Genomic DNA, 15044 nt, shown 5'->3' with positions numbered 1-15044 from the left:
CGCAGCAATACAATTAACTGATCTGTCCAGACGAACGTTCTTGCTCACTTCCGGAAGTGAGCTGGATGTAACGCATTTGTTGCCTCAAGACCTGCAGTTGTCCTGTGATCATATATTGAAGGATGGCTGATATGGAGATAGCCGGCTTTTTGTGCCACTTCAATAGTAGGACTGCTGAATTTACACTGGTCTTCATTTCAGACTGCTCTGTACATGCCTTAATAAATGTAAATTTGGTAAGTTTTCATTTATCTTGTTAAAATAGGAACATAAATAGAATTCATCCCGTTTGTCATCACTACATCATATTGTTTCAGATCCCATCACATACTGATTATTCTTTTCCATTTTCTCTTTTCAATAGGCAAATTGTGACGAAGTACTGGAAAGTAGTTGCTGAAATGCTATATGTAATGTAAGGGTGATTGTAGGACCTCCAAGGAAATATTTTGCAGTTATATCATTTTATTCTGGATATCTACAAATGAAGACATATTTAACCAGGAATGCACGTTACTCATAGTATGAGCGAGAGGAATCGAAAATCGAAATCGGGTCCTTACTTAGCGTAATCGCTACTACTCAGTTGCCAATGCTCGTTAAAGTTACAACACCATCTTCCTTTTCTGGACTGTTCTGGGCAGGAGTAATTGGTACCGGCAAAGCCCTGCTGGTCTCTCCTTCGGCTGTAATGTTTAGGTGGGTTCTGTTTCCATCGAAATAAAGCCTGTCCCCTGAATTATCATGTCCCTTTAGCGTTATTATAATTATGTAGATTCATTTTATTATTTTACAAAATTGAACAGTGATTATTGAAAAATGGAATGTGTAACTTGCCAATGAGAGACCAGTATTTAGGGATAAAGCAACATTACTGTACGTAACGTCATCGTCAGACACCATTCGAGTACAGTTGAATGACGCTACGTAGATAATGCAAGAGTAGTGTACTCTCTCTTTGATAAGAATTAGGAAAGTATTTATCATCCAAATCTTTGTTCCTCAGGAGATATCGCTTGTGTGAGATCAGTTACGATCCAAAGCAACCAGAGATGCCTTATATCTTAACTTGCGGTTCCAGTAGCTATACTTACAATAGTATTGTTTATTAGAGACCTAATGTCATGTTTTGTTGACAAACAATTTCTATAAAGGGTACAGCCGAAACGTACAAGATAGAGGATATTCCAGTCAACTCAGTGGTACAATGTGTTCAACCCATTTCTGGGAGGTCTCACACCGTCATATTGCTGAACTATTGCTGAAAGCGGCATAAAACCATGCTCACTCATTCTCTAAAACAGTCAAACAAATGTTTAAGGTACACAGACATATGGAGGATGTTTCCATATTTGAGAATAGAAATGTCCAACGTGATCCCATTGTTTCACCTCTTAATACCAGGTTGTTCATATGAGCATCTATATTGCTTTTTTGGGGATACCATTGACGGACGTCACCTCTTGGGCGGGATAAACGTACATGTATCTGTTCTCGGAATCCATATTTCCATTAATTTGATAAACACAGAATAAATCCATAAACACATCAGTATGCAAACACATTTAGTTCAAATTCTCCGACCGTTACATTCAGAAATGTCTTCTGATCTGAAAAAAAGTTGGTAGGTGTTATTTACTTTACTGTAAGGACCCAAACGAGTTACTATTCTTGCATTAGCTCCAGTCACATTTGTCACCAATGTGAAGTTAGAAACAAAATCCATGCACACTAAGGACAGACGATGGAGTATGCCTTTATTGGACTGTCGACAACTCGACATAAAAATATAGAACAACGCATCTGCAAAGGGTCAATACAGCTTTTTGAGACGGAGGGGATGCACACATTATGTTGACTCGTCTTACTTAACGAGCGTTTCTATGGTCACTTCATAAACTTTCAGGACAGAACATGGATGGTTGGGTGGGGTGGCTGGTTTTGGGGATTCTGCATTGGTTGTAAGTAACTTCTGCGCATGTATTATACCTATTTGATATTGTTTTGTTTGTGTCATATCTAACAATTATGATTGTTCATATCGAAATCAGGTTTTCGGTTTGTTTGTTTGTTTGTTTGTTTGTTTGTTTGTTTTGAGGCTATGTGTATGTGTGTTAGTCTGAATTGTTCATCTTTGTGAATAATTAGTTTTACGTGACACTGTTTGTCAGTTTACATATTACATGTTACCGATAAGTACTTCGTGCATCACAGTTTGATCAGTTAAGACCCCTTTAGTAACTGTCAACAGTGCTCAGCTGTCATGTGTCAGATTGACGAGTCCCTGCGGAAGGATCGTACCCCATCGGCTTCGAGGACCTAACCCTCTCACACTGACACATAAAGATATAGATTTCTCTTTGTCGGTATCTTTTCACGAAAAATATTAACCGCGTTACATCGTCGAAACTTCAAATTATGCAGTATTCCTATTGCCTCGCATCTAACGTTGAAGAGTGTTCATGATTTGATGGTCCTTGGAAGAAAAGCTTCTAAAAGTTTGCATCTGGATATATATTTGGGATCTTATCGTTGTTCTGAGATGTACCATTTCTTCCAAGTAGTGATGAGCAAGTGTTATCCTCTTGCTGGCGCCTTCCCCCATGCCTTGACGTCCTCTATTGTCTGGGGCAGTTCTCGTCCTTCTGCTTCAGGAAGAAAATAGTTGAGCCCAGCTGTTACCAAACACGCTACCCCGAAAATGGTTCCAGGTGCCCAGGGTGCGATGTCAGCCTGCAACAAAGTGCAGTGGGTTTCATCACATGTTTGTCAGGTTTAAAACGACGATCTATCACTATTCTAGTACCTAGGCCTAGATTTACGAAGCTCTCTTAGCGCCATGATAGTCGTAAGTTCCATACATTAACATTGACTTACGAATATCTTAGCGATAAGAGAAATTCTAGGCCCAGGATTTGCATAATTGAATTTCCATATATACAGGAGTGTATACTGTAAGAAACGAAACCTAGGTTACGTTGTTTATGTAATTTTGACCAACTCACAAGAATGGATATGAAAGGTGCGATCATCCCTCCAACCCTGGCCGCTGTGGAACCAGATCCCATACCAGCTGACCTGCCAAAGAAATTCGTGGCATTATTTATGATGCAGGACATGTTCGTCGGGCTTAGCTGCAACTGTTGTCATTCCAGGGTGCCTGTCAGCGTGAATCATGACGCCAAAGAAACTTAGCGATGTGTCGTAAAGCAAAGTGTAAAAGCCATGCAGGAAATTGCACTGCTTGACACGTATTAGATGCACCTATGCAGTAATCGCGTTTGTGACAAGTGAGCGGGGCAGGGAATGTAGACGAATAAATTTGGTTGCTACAGGTACATAAGGTAGATCGCGGATTAATCAATACACGCTGACAGTGGCGTAAGATCAATGCCGCTTCTATCTAACACGTGTCCTGTAGTATGACATAACAATCAAAACACGAAGAAATTGAACTTTCCAATATTTAAACGACAACCTGTTTCCCTCTTGTTTCAAATGGAATGTTCTGGAGGGCGTTTCCCATATGTGCTAATTGGGTCATTTGTCAGGTCGTGGCTCATCTAATGCTTGTCAAGCAGTAATTGTTTGATTATGTTTATCTTACTACACAAATCAACTTTGGCAAATACATGTACGACAGAAATGTCTGTATATATACTCCTCAAAAAGGGGATAATGAACTTTTAATTTGGATAGGAAGTGTAAACGTTAACACAAGTTTCAAGGAGAGACATCTTATGAACGCACCACCATTTCCCTATATTACCAATCCTAAACACAACGCATGGTATGCACGTGCACAACGCAGTAGCCCCGTGCATGAGGTGTTATTCTTTATTCTGACGTTTTTTCAAGGAGGTCGTGAAATCACTGAGAACATTAATTTTGACACTCATCTTGCATCACACATTTGCTAGTGTTTGTTTCTAGTCGTGTGTTTTAAAATGAAAATCGTGTACAAGTTACATGCCCTAAACCAATCATCTTTCAAAAGTGACTACATTCCAAATAAGTATGATTGTAAGGAAGTGCAAATGGTGATGCACTCTCAAAACATTCAATAATATCATATCAACATTGTTTGACTCCGATAAATCTATCAAATATTTCTATTCGTAAAAAAAAACAAAAAATGAAGATTCTCTACTTTTGTAAAGAGTATATGAATGTCATTATTCCAAATTTAGATATTTTTTTATTATTTTACAAAGTTTAACAGTGATTATTGAAAAATGGAATGTGTAACTTGCCAGTGAGACACCAGTATTTAGGGATAAAGCAACATTACTGTAATTAACGTCAACGTCAGAATCACTCCATTACGATCGAATGCCTCTACTTAGATAATACAAGAGCAGTTTACTCTCGCTTTGATAAGAATAGGGATACGTATTTATCATCCAAAACTGTGTTCCACAGGAGATGGGAGATATCGCTTTGGCAGAAGATTTCGCACAATGCTTTGACAATGCTATGACGTCATGAACTTCATGACGGCAAACCTCGGATATTTGTTACTTATCAACTTGTGTTGATACATATGATATCAGTAGACACTTGGGTGAGATTCTCTATAACTCATAAGGCCGGACCAAGACATCTGTATAAATCATAGCCTGGAGTTTTCTATAACAAAATGAACACGATAGCGTTTGGAATGCTGCAAAACAATTGCTGTAAATGTAGTTTCGATAGTTTCAAAGAGAATGAACGAAGAAAAGGTTTCAACTTTCAAAGAATATACCAAAGCGCCCCTAATAGGCTACCATTTGAATTTGTATTTCCTTTTTTGCCGAATATATGATTAAGGATGATTTTAAAGACAGAAAAACGGAATCAATTAAGCTGTAGATAAAAATACCAACTTTCACATGCCGAAAGTTGTTGAATGTTTATGTGTCCTTTGAATCACACAGAGTGATTATTTATCCAGGTACTACAAATGCACGTTATAAGGGTGCCTTAAGTATCATCAATCTATACATTTCCTGCTGTGTACATTACCTGAGGTTTGTCGGATAGATCTCTGGTGCATACACAAACATGGCATTGAAACAGGCACTGTTACCAATTTTCCCAATGAAGGCGAAGGCTGTTGCCGTTATGGCTGCTGCTTGTCCCACTGAATGACATCAACATACATATGCGTTACTGAAGTTTACAAAACTGAATGAGTGCGTGAGTTTATATTACGCCGCACTCAGGAATGTTCCAGCTGTATGGCGGCTGTCTGCAAATCAAGACAAGACCAGACAATCCAATCACCAACAGCATGGACATCGATCTAGCCATTTGCGATACGATAACATGTTTCCCATTTGCGATACGATAACATGTTTCCCATTTGCGATACGATAACATGTTTCATGAAGTGTCATATGATTGCGGTCAAATCAAAATATGATTCTTCAGATGACATGAAGAACACAAGCAAACTGACCTTTACTCTGATAATCAGTAGTCACTGTGCGAACAATTGTTAGCGATTAGGTGCAGTTCTGTGGCCACACCTCCAAAATGAACATGTGCACCTCACCCATGTACACTGGTTCATCGACAAACTCACCCATTAATGATCGCACGGTTGTCGCCAAAAGAAGACATGCCCCGGCAAGAACATGTAAATATATGAAGAAGGGTCTCCTTCCGAACCTGCAAAATATTTTCGATTTGTTTAAATCTTGAAATGCAGAAACACTTTACCTAAACTACTATTAAGCTTTAATGTGCCCTGGGTCAGTATTAAACTGAGTAAATTTAACTTTACCTCTCAAACAGCCTAGCTATGTGGCCGCGGTCTGTAAATGATAAAATCTGGAAATGACAATCCAGCGATGATGTGTCAACGCACCTGTGATGCGATAACACATATTTATCAAGTCAGCGAGTCTACCAACCAATTCCGTTTGTGGCCTCTTATGCCAAGTATGGTTTAGTAAAGACCAATTCTAACCCTGACCTTCACGTGTCTATCAATGTTAAAGCATTATAAGCAAACACACGGCAATTTATTACACGTCAGTCCTCGATTATATTGCGCCTTACATCTAACATATATTATCAACATTTTATGATATGTGTCGAAAGCTAAGTTTCCTTTCGAAAACTAAGTCACCACTTCTGCTTCAGTGAGTCTTTAAAGGTGATGCTTAAATATGCAGGCGTGAGGTTTATACACATAAACGAATACGCCCAAGAATCTGTCGACTTCCTGTACACAACATTGGTCATACCGTTCACGACAAAGATCACGTGATCGACTGCACGTGCAAAACCTGATTTGGCACTAACGTACTGCTACACACATATTAGATGATCCTGCGCACTATACGCACTTGTGACAAGAGAGGCGGTACAACGAATTGGGCGAGTACACTTGGCTGCTACAGGTAGCTTGACGATTATGCACGTGCAATACATGCTAACCGTGACATGAAATCAACACTGCATATTCCTTCGAATGATAAGCATTTTCAGGCATAAGATACTGATATTCCACGCTAACCTTTAGTTAAGACGAAGACAAATAGATGATTGGGGCATTGACAAGCATTTTAGATATTCAACAATTTTGTCCAAAAAAACCCAGGAAAATGTCATTTGCTTCGTGAAATGGATCGGTGATCCTAAACGTATTTGCTCAGTATATTGTGTTGATTCAATTCGTTGGGATTGTACCTGTTCCCAAATCGAGTGTGCTATAACAATTCATGTGTGAAACGCACGGGGAAAATGAACTTCTCCATATTTATCAGACAACCTGTCTCCCTCTTGTTTCAAGTGGATCGTTCTGTGGGTCGTTCCCAAGTATGCAAATCCTGAACACAACGCATGATATGCACGTGCACAACGCATTAGCCCCATACACGTGCATGAGATGTTATTCTTTATTCTGATGTATATAGTCAAAAAAGAAACTTTTAAAATTTTAAATTATAATGAATACTTTTTCCTCTGATGATACATCTATGTATCCGAAATGGGATCCCTCTCTTTCGACTATAGAAAAACGGACGGTAGCAAAACCCACACAAACCCATCCATTCGTCGTGCAAATTACTGGTAAACACTTATAAGATGATCCACGACCTGACAAATGACCCCAATTTAATTTTATATATATTCAATTAAATTGTTACTTGTGTATATGTTCTTTATTTTACTATATTTCATCCATCCATGATAGGTGCGGTGGGTTGTTTAGTGGACCCGGGTTCGATTCCTCACTTGGGGAAAATGTGTCAAACCCATTTCTGGTGTTCCCCGCCTTGATATTACTAAAAGTCAAAAGTCACTCATTCATTCATAAGAACTGACTGCAGTACGTCCTTGCAATTGTTACCCTAAAGTTTCCAAATGTTTGATATATATTCATAAACGAAAATAACATAACATTGAACATACTCAGGAGGCAGGGGGTTCTCATTTAAGAGAAATGCCAGCGAATGTGCAGAATCCACAATGACAAAGATATATTCATGGCGAAGACGATAGTAGAAAGAACGAGCCATGCCATCATGCCGTTTAAAATGTGCTGTTTGTGAAGTAGGGCATCCTCTGGCAAGGTGTTAGTCTGTGCAAATTCATTGCACAATAGACACTGCATGCAAACATTTACTTTTTGAAGCACATTTATGCGATTGCGACTGGAAAGTGACCGGTCTTGGGCAGCAAAAAGAAATCACTCGGTTTGACTTTTCGGACCAAAGACTTTAAGACGTCATCCAGGCAAAATAGTGGGTTGGACTATTGTTCTGTTCCACACATTGCATGTGCACACGATGCAGGGGTTTCTCAGTGAGCTTCTCCACATATGACCGGCTCTTGGCAGACTTGGTGAAGGACTTCCCTTGATTTATTCCCATCGATTTCTTCCCATCAGTACATCGCCATAAAAATCAACCCCCAACTTCAGATTCTGTCTAACAACCTTTTCACGCTTTTCACGGATTTCCTTGCTTTCATCATGAGTCTTGACATGCATCACCAGAGAATCATCCGATAGATAAGAACACAATAAAATTCTATCGCGAAGAGAGTCCACATTAATCAAACGAGGGACGAACAAGGGTGGTGGACTCTGCTATCAGACATGATCCTTGGCGGTCAAGATTCTGGATGTCCTGCTTGGTCCAGTCAACTACTCCAGATGAATAGGAAAAGGCTGACACAGCCAAGTACTTGTGACTTTGACCTTGTTTCGGGCATTAGCTCTGAACTTCTGGGTATTCTGGAGCTTATCGTGAACTTTCATTCCAAGATAGGTGTAGGCCTGATCTTCCACAAGATGTTCAATAACTCCTCCTCCCGTAACTTGACCGACCCACCTTAAATAAACTACCTTGCCATAGTTATTATTATGATTTATAAGAAACGGTTATAATTTATTATCGACGTTAGTCCAGTAATGATAAACAAGTGATAACGTACCGTCTTCCCACAAACAAGTTGAGCGGACCTGCAGGTACTTCAGCCAGAGAATTAAGAAAGAAGTTCAGGTAGAAGTCGTCACTCAGAGATGAGGATGTCAGATAGAGGCTGAAGTACGTCAAGCTGTCGACTAACCTGCAACATTGTTATAGTGTGACGACATCTGCTTACTATGACATTGTGGTTATTCTCATGTTTAAAGCCGTTTGACTTATTGTAACCGAACAAGGTTATAACGAATTTAGAGGGGCCAAGAATATTATTTTTTCATGACCGTAGTACGGTATACGCATTTCTACACACACGCACGCACAGAGAACAATGCCCCGACGTTATTCTTTATAACTACAGTTTAAAAGAGAACACGGTTAGCTAAAGATTAACTGCTTGAAACCGACTTTGGGAACGAATAGTACAGTTTTAAACATTTACTCAACATTTAAACCAAGGCTAGTTAGGACAATGGAACGTGGACACTGTGGTCAACAGGCCTTAAAATATGGCTATGAGTTTGTGCATATCGATTTTGTTGACATCGAAATACATTTTATATAAAAGTTTGTAAGTAAGCAGCGCATCAAAGGTTGTAAATATAACGTAGAACGCAAAGGAAAACTACGAAGTATATTTGTTTCCTTCACATGTCACTTCTACTGCACGACTGAATAGCTACCGACAAATATGCTCCAGACGTATTAACCAAAGAGGACCATTTATCTGACTGGAACAGTCTTCCCTGTCGTGTAATGTCCATTATTCAGAGTCTATACTCACCAGGAAAACCACACAACAGCGCTAATTTTTAACATAAACTTAGTCCGCACCAAGTCAAGGCAGCTGTACTGCACGTCCCCCGTGTGTTTCTCTGGTGGAGCTTCAACGTATTTACTCTTGGTGGTGCTCAGCTCAACAGGTTTTTCCTTATTGTCGATACCCGGTAGTTGAACGTCGGTCACATCAACGTGGTTCATCTTGGCTGCTTTCTTGAACAACGCTATGGCTCTTTTGGCCTTGTTGTTCGTGATCAGCCATCTCAAGGACTCCCCCATGAAACTGCAGAAATAACATTGGGTTATTAAGTTTAAGACTGCTCGAATATTACCTTTGGATGATTGAATGAATGCGTGTTATATATTGGGAGATGGAAGGAGGTAGTGGCTTCATAATCAAATCAATCTCATGACGCCAACAGGGTCACATTTTTTTTTAGTTCCGCTGCATTGTCTGTTAGTCGTACAGAGTGGTGGGCTTTAGAATTGTAGAGTAATATAGCTTAATATAACACTGATCGACACTTGATATGATATCTATTCACTAGCAGGATACGTTTGTGTATAGATTTCACATCAGTTAGTTACTGGACTATCGATGTCGTGTGGTAATAACGGAATACGGGTCTAGTAACCGCAGACCCAATTCCATTTTAATCGCAGCTCTATAAATAGTGACGAGACTACATACAATATGTCAGGTTAGTGTTTCACGAACTCCAAAGTCACAAAATGCTTTACGAAAATGCACATTTCATTTCCCGGACCGTATTCCACGCGTCAAATGCGGACATGACTCAACCTTGACTCACAAGATTTGTAGAAGGACACTGATGGACACCGACACGAAACAGAGTTGTAGAGTTCTCCAGTCCATATCACGCAACAAGTAGGCCACCCCTGTGAGTATCACTGTGCTGACACTCCATGTTAGGGTGTAGCATGTGGACAGTTCAATGCGTCTGTTTTTGGGGAAGGTCTCCATTAGCATCGTATAGGTACACACAACAACACCCTGGAAAAGAGTGAATGAGTGAGTGAGTGAATGAGATTAGTTTTATCTATGTATTAAGCTATGTGGCGGCGGTCTGTAAATGATCGAGTCTGCGCAAACGGGAACGGATGACATGTGACCACCATCTCCCGTTAGTCGCCTCTTACAAGGATAGTTGCTGAAGACCTATTCTACCCCGGAACTTCACGGGTCCTGTGGAACAGAGTTTATATATGCCATGCAAATTGTAATAGCAACTTGTCACTCCAGCAGTATTCATGTGTAGTATTAACAGCACGCAATTTTCAATATTGTTTCCTTTTTTACTGTGCGTCTGTCATGTGTGGTATATGAGACCAGACAAGAGCCATAATAACATGATCATGTGTTATTGCTACACTATCGATTAGAGTATCAGAGTATACATGTTTGTAAAAATGTGTGAGTGAGTTGCGATTTACAGTGACGTTGGCAGTATTTCAGCCATATCGTGACTAAAACAAGTTTTACATTCACAATAAATGCTTCTAATATATTAAAAAGGGGTCAATGAAGGGCAGTAAAACAACTACAATATCACAGATATTAATTTACAATAAATGTAAGGGTACATATAAACGTATGTAAATGTAAATGTAAGGGTAAATGTAAATGTATGTAAATGTAAAGGAAATGTAAATATATGTGAATGTAAATGTAAGGGAAATGTAAATGTATGTAAATGTAAATATAAGGGAAATATAAATGTATGTAAATGTAAATGTAAGGGTAAATGTAAATGTATGTAAATGTAAAAGTTTAGCTATGGAAGAACATAAAATATGACGACAGACTATAGACTGAACACATAATCTATGGTAATAGATAGTGGTATGTTTGAATATACTATGACGGTTTCGGACTTACGAACCCTCTCTGGACGACTAGAATTTTACAACACTTCAACAACATTTGATCATACGGCCACTCGCAATCCCTGCTGTTCATTTAAACTACAAATTTTAAAATATTGATCTATTTACAAATCATGTATCAAAATAAAAGTAACAATTCTCATTATTTAAAGGACACGACAATTAAATGATAATCGACATTGAAAAGATCTGTCGCTATTTTGACATAGAAATAATAATCCCTTGTCATGAAAAAAAATATGCAGTCATGTTTGTAAGATGATGCTTGAAATGAAACATAGTATTTGTATACAAAATTGATAAAATATGTACACCATAACATTTCAAACAGCATACAGGCCAAACAAGGGCTGCAACTGCATACGTCACATAGAGTATGTGTGGGATAAAGCATGACTCCCAGGTTATAGTTGGAAAGTTAGACCCGAGAAAGGAGGATAGGGAGACGTAAGGCCAAGCATAGCGTTCAAGGTCTTACTTCCAAACCATAACTGAGGAGTGTTTTATCCTAACACATAAACCGTCAATGATGGCTAATTAGACGACCACGTGATTACAGTACCTGAAGCGCTAGTAAAATCAATTTAGTGCCTGTATGCCTAACTGTGGTCGTGAGGGTGCGTTTCCTACGGAAACCCTTTGCACATTTGAGTTGATCACTGATGATATTTTTCAATTGATTTCTCACATTAACCCGTCATCTGAATTTGAATGTTGATGTAAATATAGAGCTAGGAAAATGGAAAACCTGGGAAGAGCTCTTACTTACAAAAAGTAAAACCGGCAAATAGGTCTTACAAAAAATAAAACCGGCAAACAGGTCTTACATAAAGTAAAACTCGTGAGTAAACAAAACCTCATATGTGTAGTGAGTGAGTGACTTGAGTTGCACGCCGCACTCAGCAATATTCCAGCTATATGGCGGTGGTCTGTAAATAATCGAATCTGAACCAGACAGTCCTAGTGATCAACAGCATGCGCCATTGGGAACTGATGACATGTGTCAACCAAGTCAGCGAGCACGACCATCCGATTCCGTTTATAGGTCACCTCTTGCGAAAAGCATAGTCGCCTTTTATAGGAATCGTGGGTTGCTGAAGGCCTATTCTACCCCTGTCTAAGTAAACATAGTCTCAGTGTATTTCGCTACACTCCACCACTGAGTCTAACAAAACCTAGTAGAAGGTCGCGTCAGGTAACCTTTGAGCGACCAATGACCGTCCAGTCAGACGGACGGCTAAACAGATTTAACCAATCAGACAACGGCTACTATTTAGGGACCGGAGGGACACTCAAAATATTCCGGTCACTGACACAGATCTCACCACAAACAAACACCCGCATATTACACGATTATTTGACCTGCAGTATATACGCTTTGGGGTTTCATCCTTGACATCCTTTAACATTGCCAAAGCCACCATTTTCAGCGATTGTTTACTCTCCGTTGTCATGGTTGTACATACGCCGTGTGCATCACCCTGAAGCCAGCATATGCTAAATAGCATTCGGAATCGTACGGGTACGAACCTTTTCGAGATAAAAAGTTCAAAAGGTATATGTGAATGTCCACTTTTTGTGATTTGGTAGGCTGTGTTCTGATTGGTCAATCTACAGTATCTTTTCCTTTTTCTCAGGAAGCTTTTCACAACAGTTTCCAAGTCGGTGTCATTGTGGTTGTCAGTGTTTAGGCTGATCATGAGAATGCTTGTTACAGTTGCTGACTTACAGTCTGTTCCTGTGCTCCGTCACAACTAGCAAGTACCAGGCAGGGCTCAGTAAAAAAGGTATATGCGAATGTCCACTTTCGCGATTTGGTAGGCTGTGTTCTGATTGGTCAATCTCTCTCAGGTTACCTGACGCGACCACCCATAAAGTTTTATTAGACCCAGTAGTGGAGTGTGAAGAAAAGTACTGAGGTTAAGTTTACTTAGACTGATTCCTTCACGGGTCTCCGGGTAAAGAAGCCATGTATAATTTGTTGTGAGAAGCATTCTTCGGGGTTATATGAAAGAAGATAGTCCTCCGTCAAACACGTCTTAGTACAAAAACATGATGTTAGCGTACATACCATAGTAACTGATGGTCAATACAACTGTAACACGGGCATTGACTATAATGAAACGTTTACCTGTTGAAAAATGCCGTTCAGCATTCTCAGGACAGAAAAGGTTGCGATAGTCGGAGCGAACGCTAAAGCTATACCAGCGGCGGCCGTCAGCACGTGGGACCCGACAAGAAAAGGCTTCCTTCCGAATTTGTCCGACAAAACCGATACAGTAGCTGCACCAACACCTTGTCCAACAATGAAGAGAGACTGCGGGAGGCGGGCGAAAAAGATATCCCCACACGCAAGATCCCACTATAAAACAAACGTAATGGCATATACTACATGTTCATCAATCTTTTCCTTAGTGATTGAGTGAGCTTAGTTTTAAGCCGCATTCAGCAATATTCAGGTTATATGTCTGTAAATAATCGTGTCTTGACCAGGCAATCCAGTGGTCAACAGCACGAGCATCGATCCGCGCAAAGAGAAACCGATGACATGTGCTAACCATGTCGGTAAGCCAGATCATCCGATCCCGTTAGTCGCCTCCTACGACAAGCATGGGTTACTAGTGTTTCCTCCAGACCACAAAAAGGACAGGGTGGAGTTTCTACGGAAAAGGGCACCCTAGTTTGAAAAGGGCACAAACCACAATAAAAACCAAAACAAAATGACTAGATTGAGCCAAATACTAGTTACAGAAGGTCAATAGTCTAATCCGGACCTTCAGGGTTTAGATTAGTCCTTTTGCTACTTTAGGAATTAATGTACAAAACATTAGTTTACAGATGCCCTTTATAGTAACGTTTAATGAAGTTTGAATATCACCTCCGACACGATGGAATGGTCTCGCTCCATATCATAGGACCAGGCATTGCATGTATGTGTTGACGTGACATTGGTGGTGGTGTTCCGTACAGACACGTCACATTTGCCGTAGTCGGTGTCGGTGTCGGTGTCGGTGTCGTTGCCATAACGTGGTATCATAGCACATTGTTGTTTCACGGGCTGAGCTGTTGAGCAACGCATTGAGACATAAAGTGATTGATTGATTGATTGATTGATTGATTGATTGATTAATTTGCACTCAGCAATATCCATTTATATGACGGCGTTCTGCAACGTTCTGTCCGTAAATAACTCTAGCAATTCTATTATTAGGTTTCAAAAGGAACACGTAACTGCATGATTTATATATCATCTGACTAATTAGGTATTACAAAATAAAATGTTCCTCACTGTTTCGACACAGGTGATAAGACTGTGTGGCAAGTCTGATATTAGGTTACCATGGTCATTTTTGTATTGATCAAGTAATGAGGTTTATTGTATTGGCTGACATTAATGATAATGCATCATAGAATGGCAGCTGTTAAAACACACAGGCGTACCTATAAACACGAAGTTGAGAAGATGGAAACAAATTGTCACATTTCCAACAGCCAGCAGGACAGCCTGAAACAGCTGATAGCGTCCGAGAGTGCCGAGAAGCTCCAGGATACCGTCAATAGTGCGTGGTTGTTCCTTTTTAACCTCAGCCATGGTCCCAACTCTGAAATTAAGGATTGGTTATATATCATCAGTGTAACAGTTTATACAAATATCTGTGATGTGAGGTGATGTGAAGTGATGTGAGGTGATGTGAGGTGAGGTGGTTTTTAACGTTATTTCGCTCATATGATGACGTGCATGGGTGTGTGTGTGTGACTGCTTGTACAAGTGCCGGCGTAACGTGGTTTTACAGTGCTAGCTCACTGAGATACCATGCCACAGCAAAGGTTGAGTACCCCTCAGACACATTATACTGACACCGATCCGACCAGTCCTTGTTTTACCCGTTAATGCCGAACACCAGGCAGGGAACAGCAAGTACCATATTTTAA

General features: G+C 39.9%; 1 protein-coding gene across 1 annotated transcript; it reads right to left on the bottom strand.

Annotated features, from left to right (window-relative positions):
* Window positions 1-2577: 2577 nt before the first annotated feature.
* LOC137277034 (organic anion transporter 3-like) lies at window positions 2578-14703 on the bottom strand. The gene is made up of 10 exons (XM_067808695.1): window positions 14553-14703; window positions 13990-14174; window positions 13243-13473; window positions 10016-10218; window positions 9208-9486; window positions 8434-8568; window positions 5570-5655; window positions 5008-5125; window positions 3006-3078; window positions 2578-2733 (listed from the first exon to the last, which is right to left on the bottom strand). The coding sequence occupies exons 1-10, from the start codon at window positions 14701-14703 to the stop codon at window positions 2578-2580; spliced, it is 1617 nt and encodes a 538-aa protein (XP_067664796.1).
* Window positions 14704-15044: the final 341 nt, after the last annotated feature.

Source organism: Haliotis asinina, chromosome 3, assembly GCF_037392515.1.
Source record: "Haliotis asinina isolate JCU_RB_2024 chromosome 3, JCU_Hal_asi_v2, whole genome shotgun sequence".
NCBI classification, from domain to species: Eukaryota; Metazoa; Mollusca; class Gastropoda; order Lepetellida; family Haliotidae; genus Haliotis; species Haliotis asinina.
The sequence above is the reverse complement of the archived record's forward strand: the minus strand, read 5'-3'. Positions and strand labels throughout refer to the sequence as shown.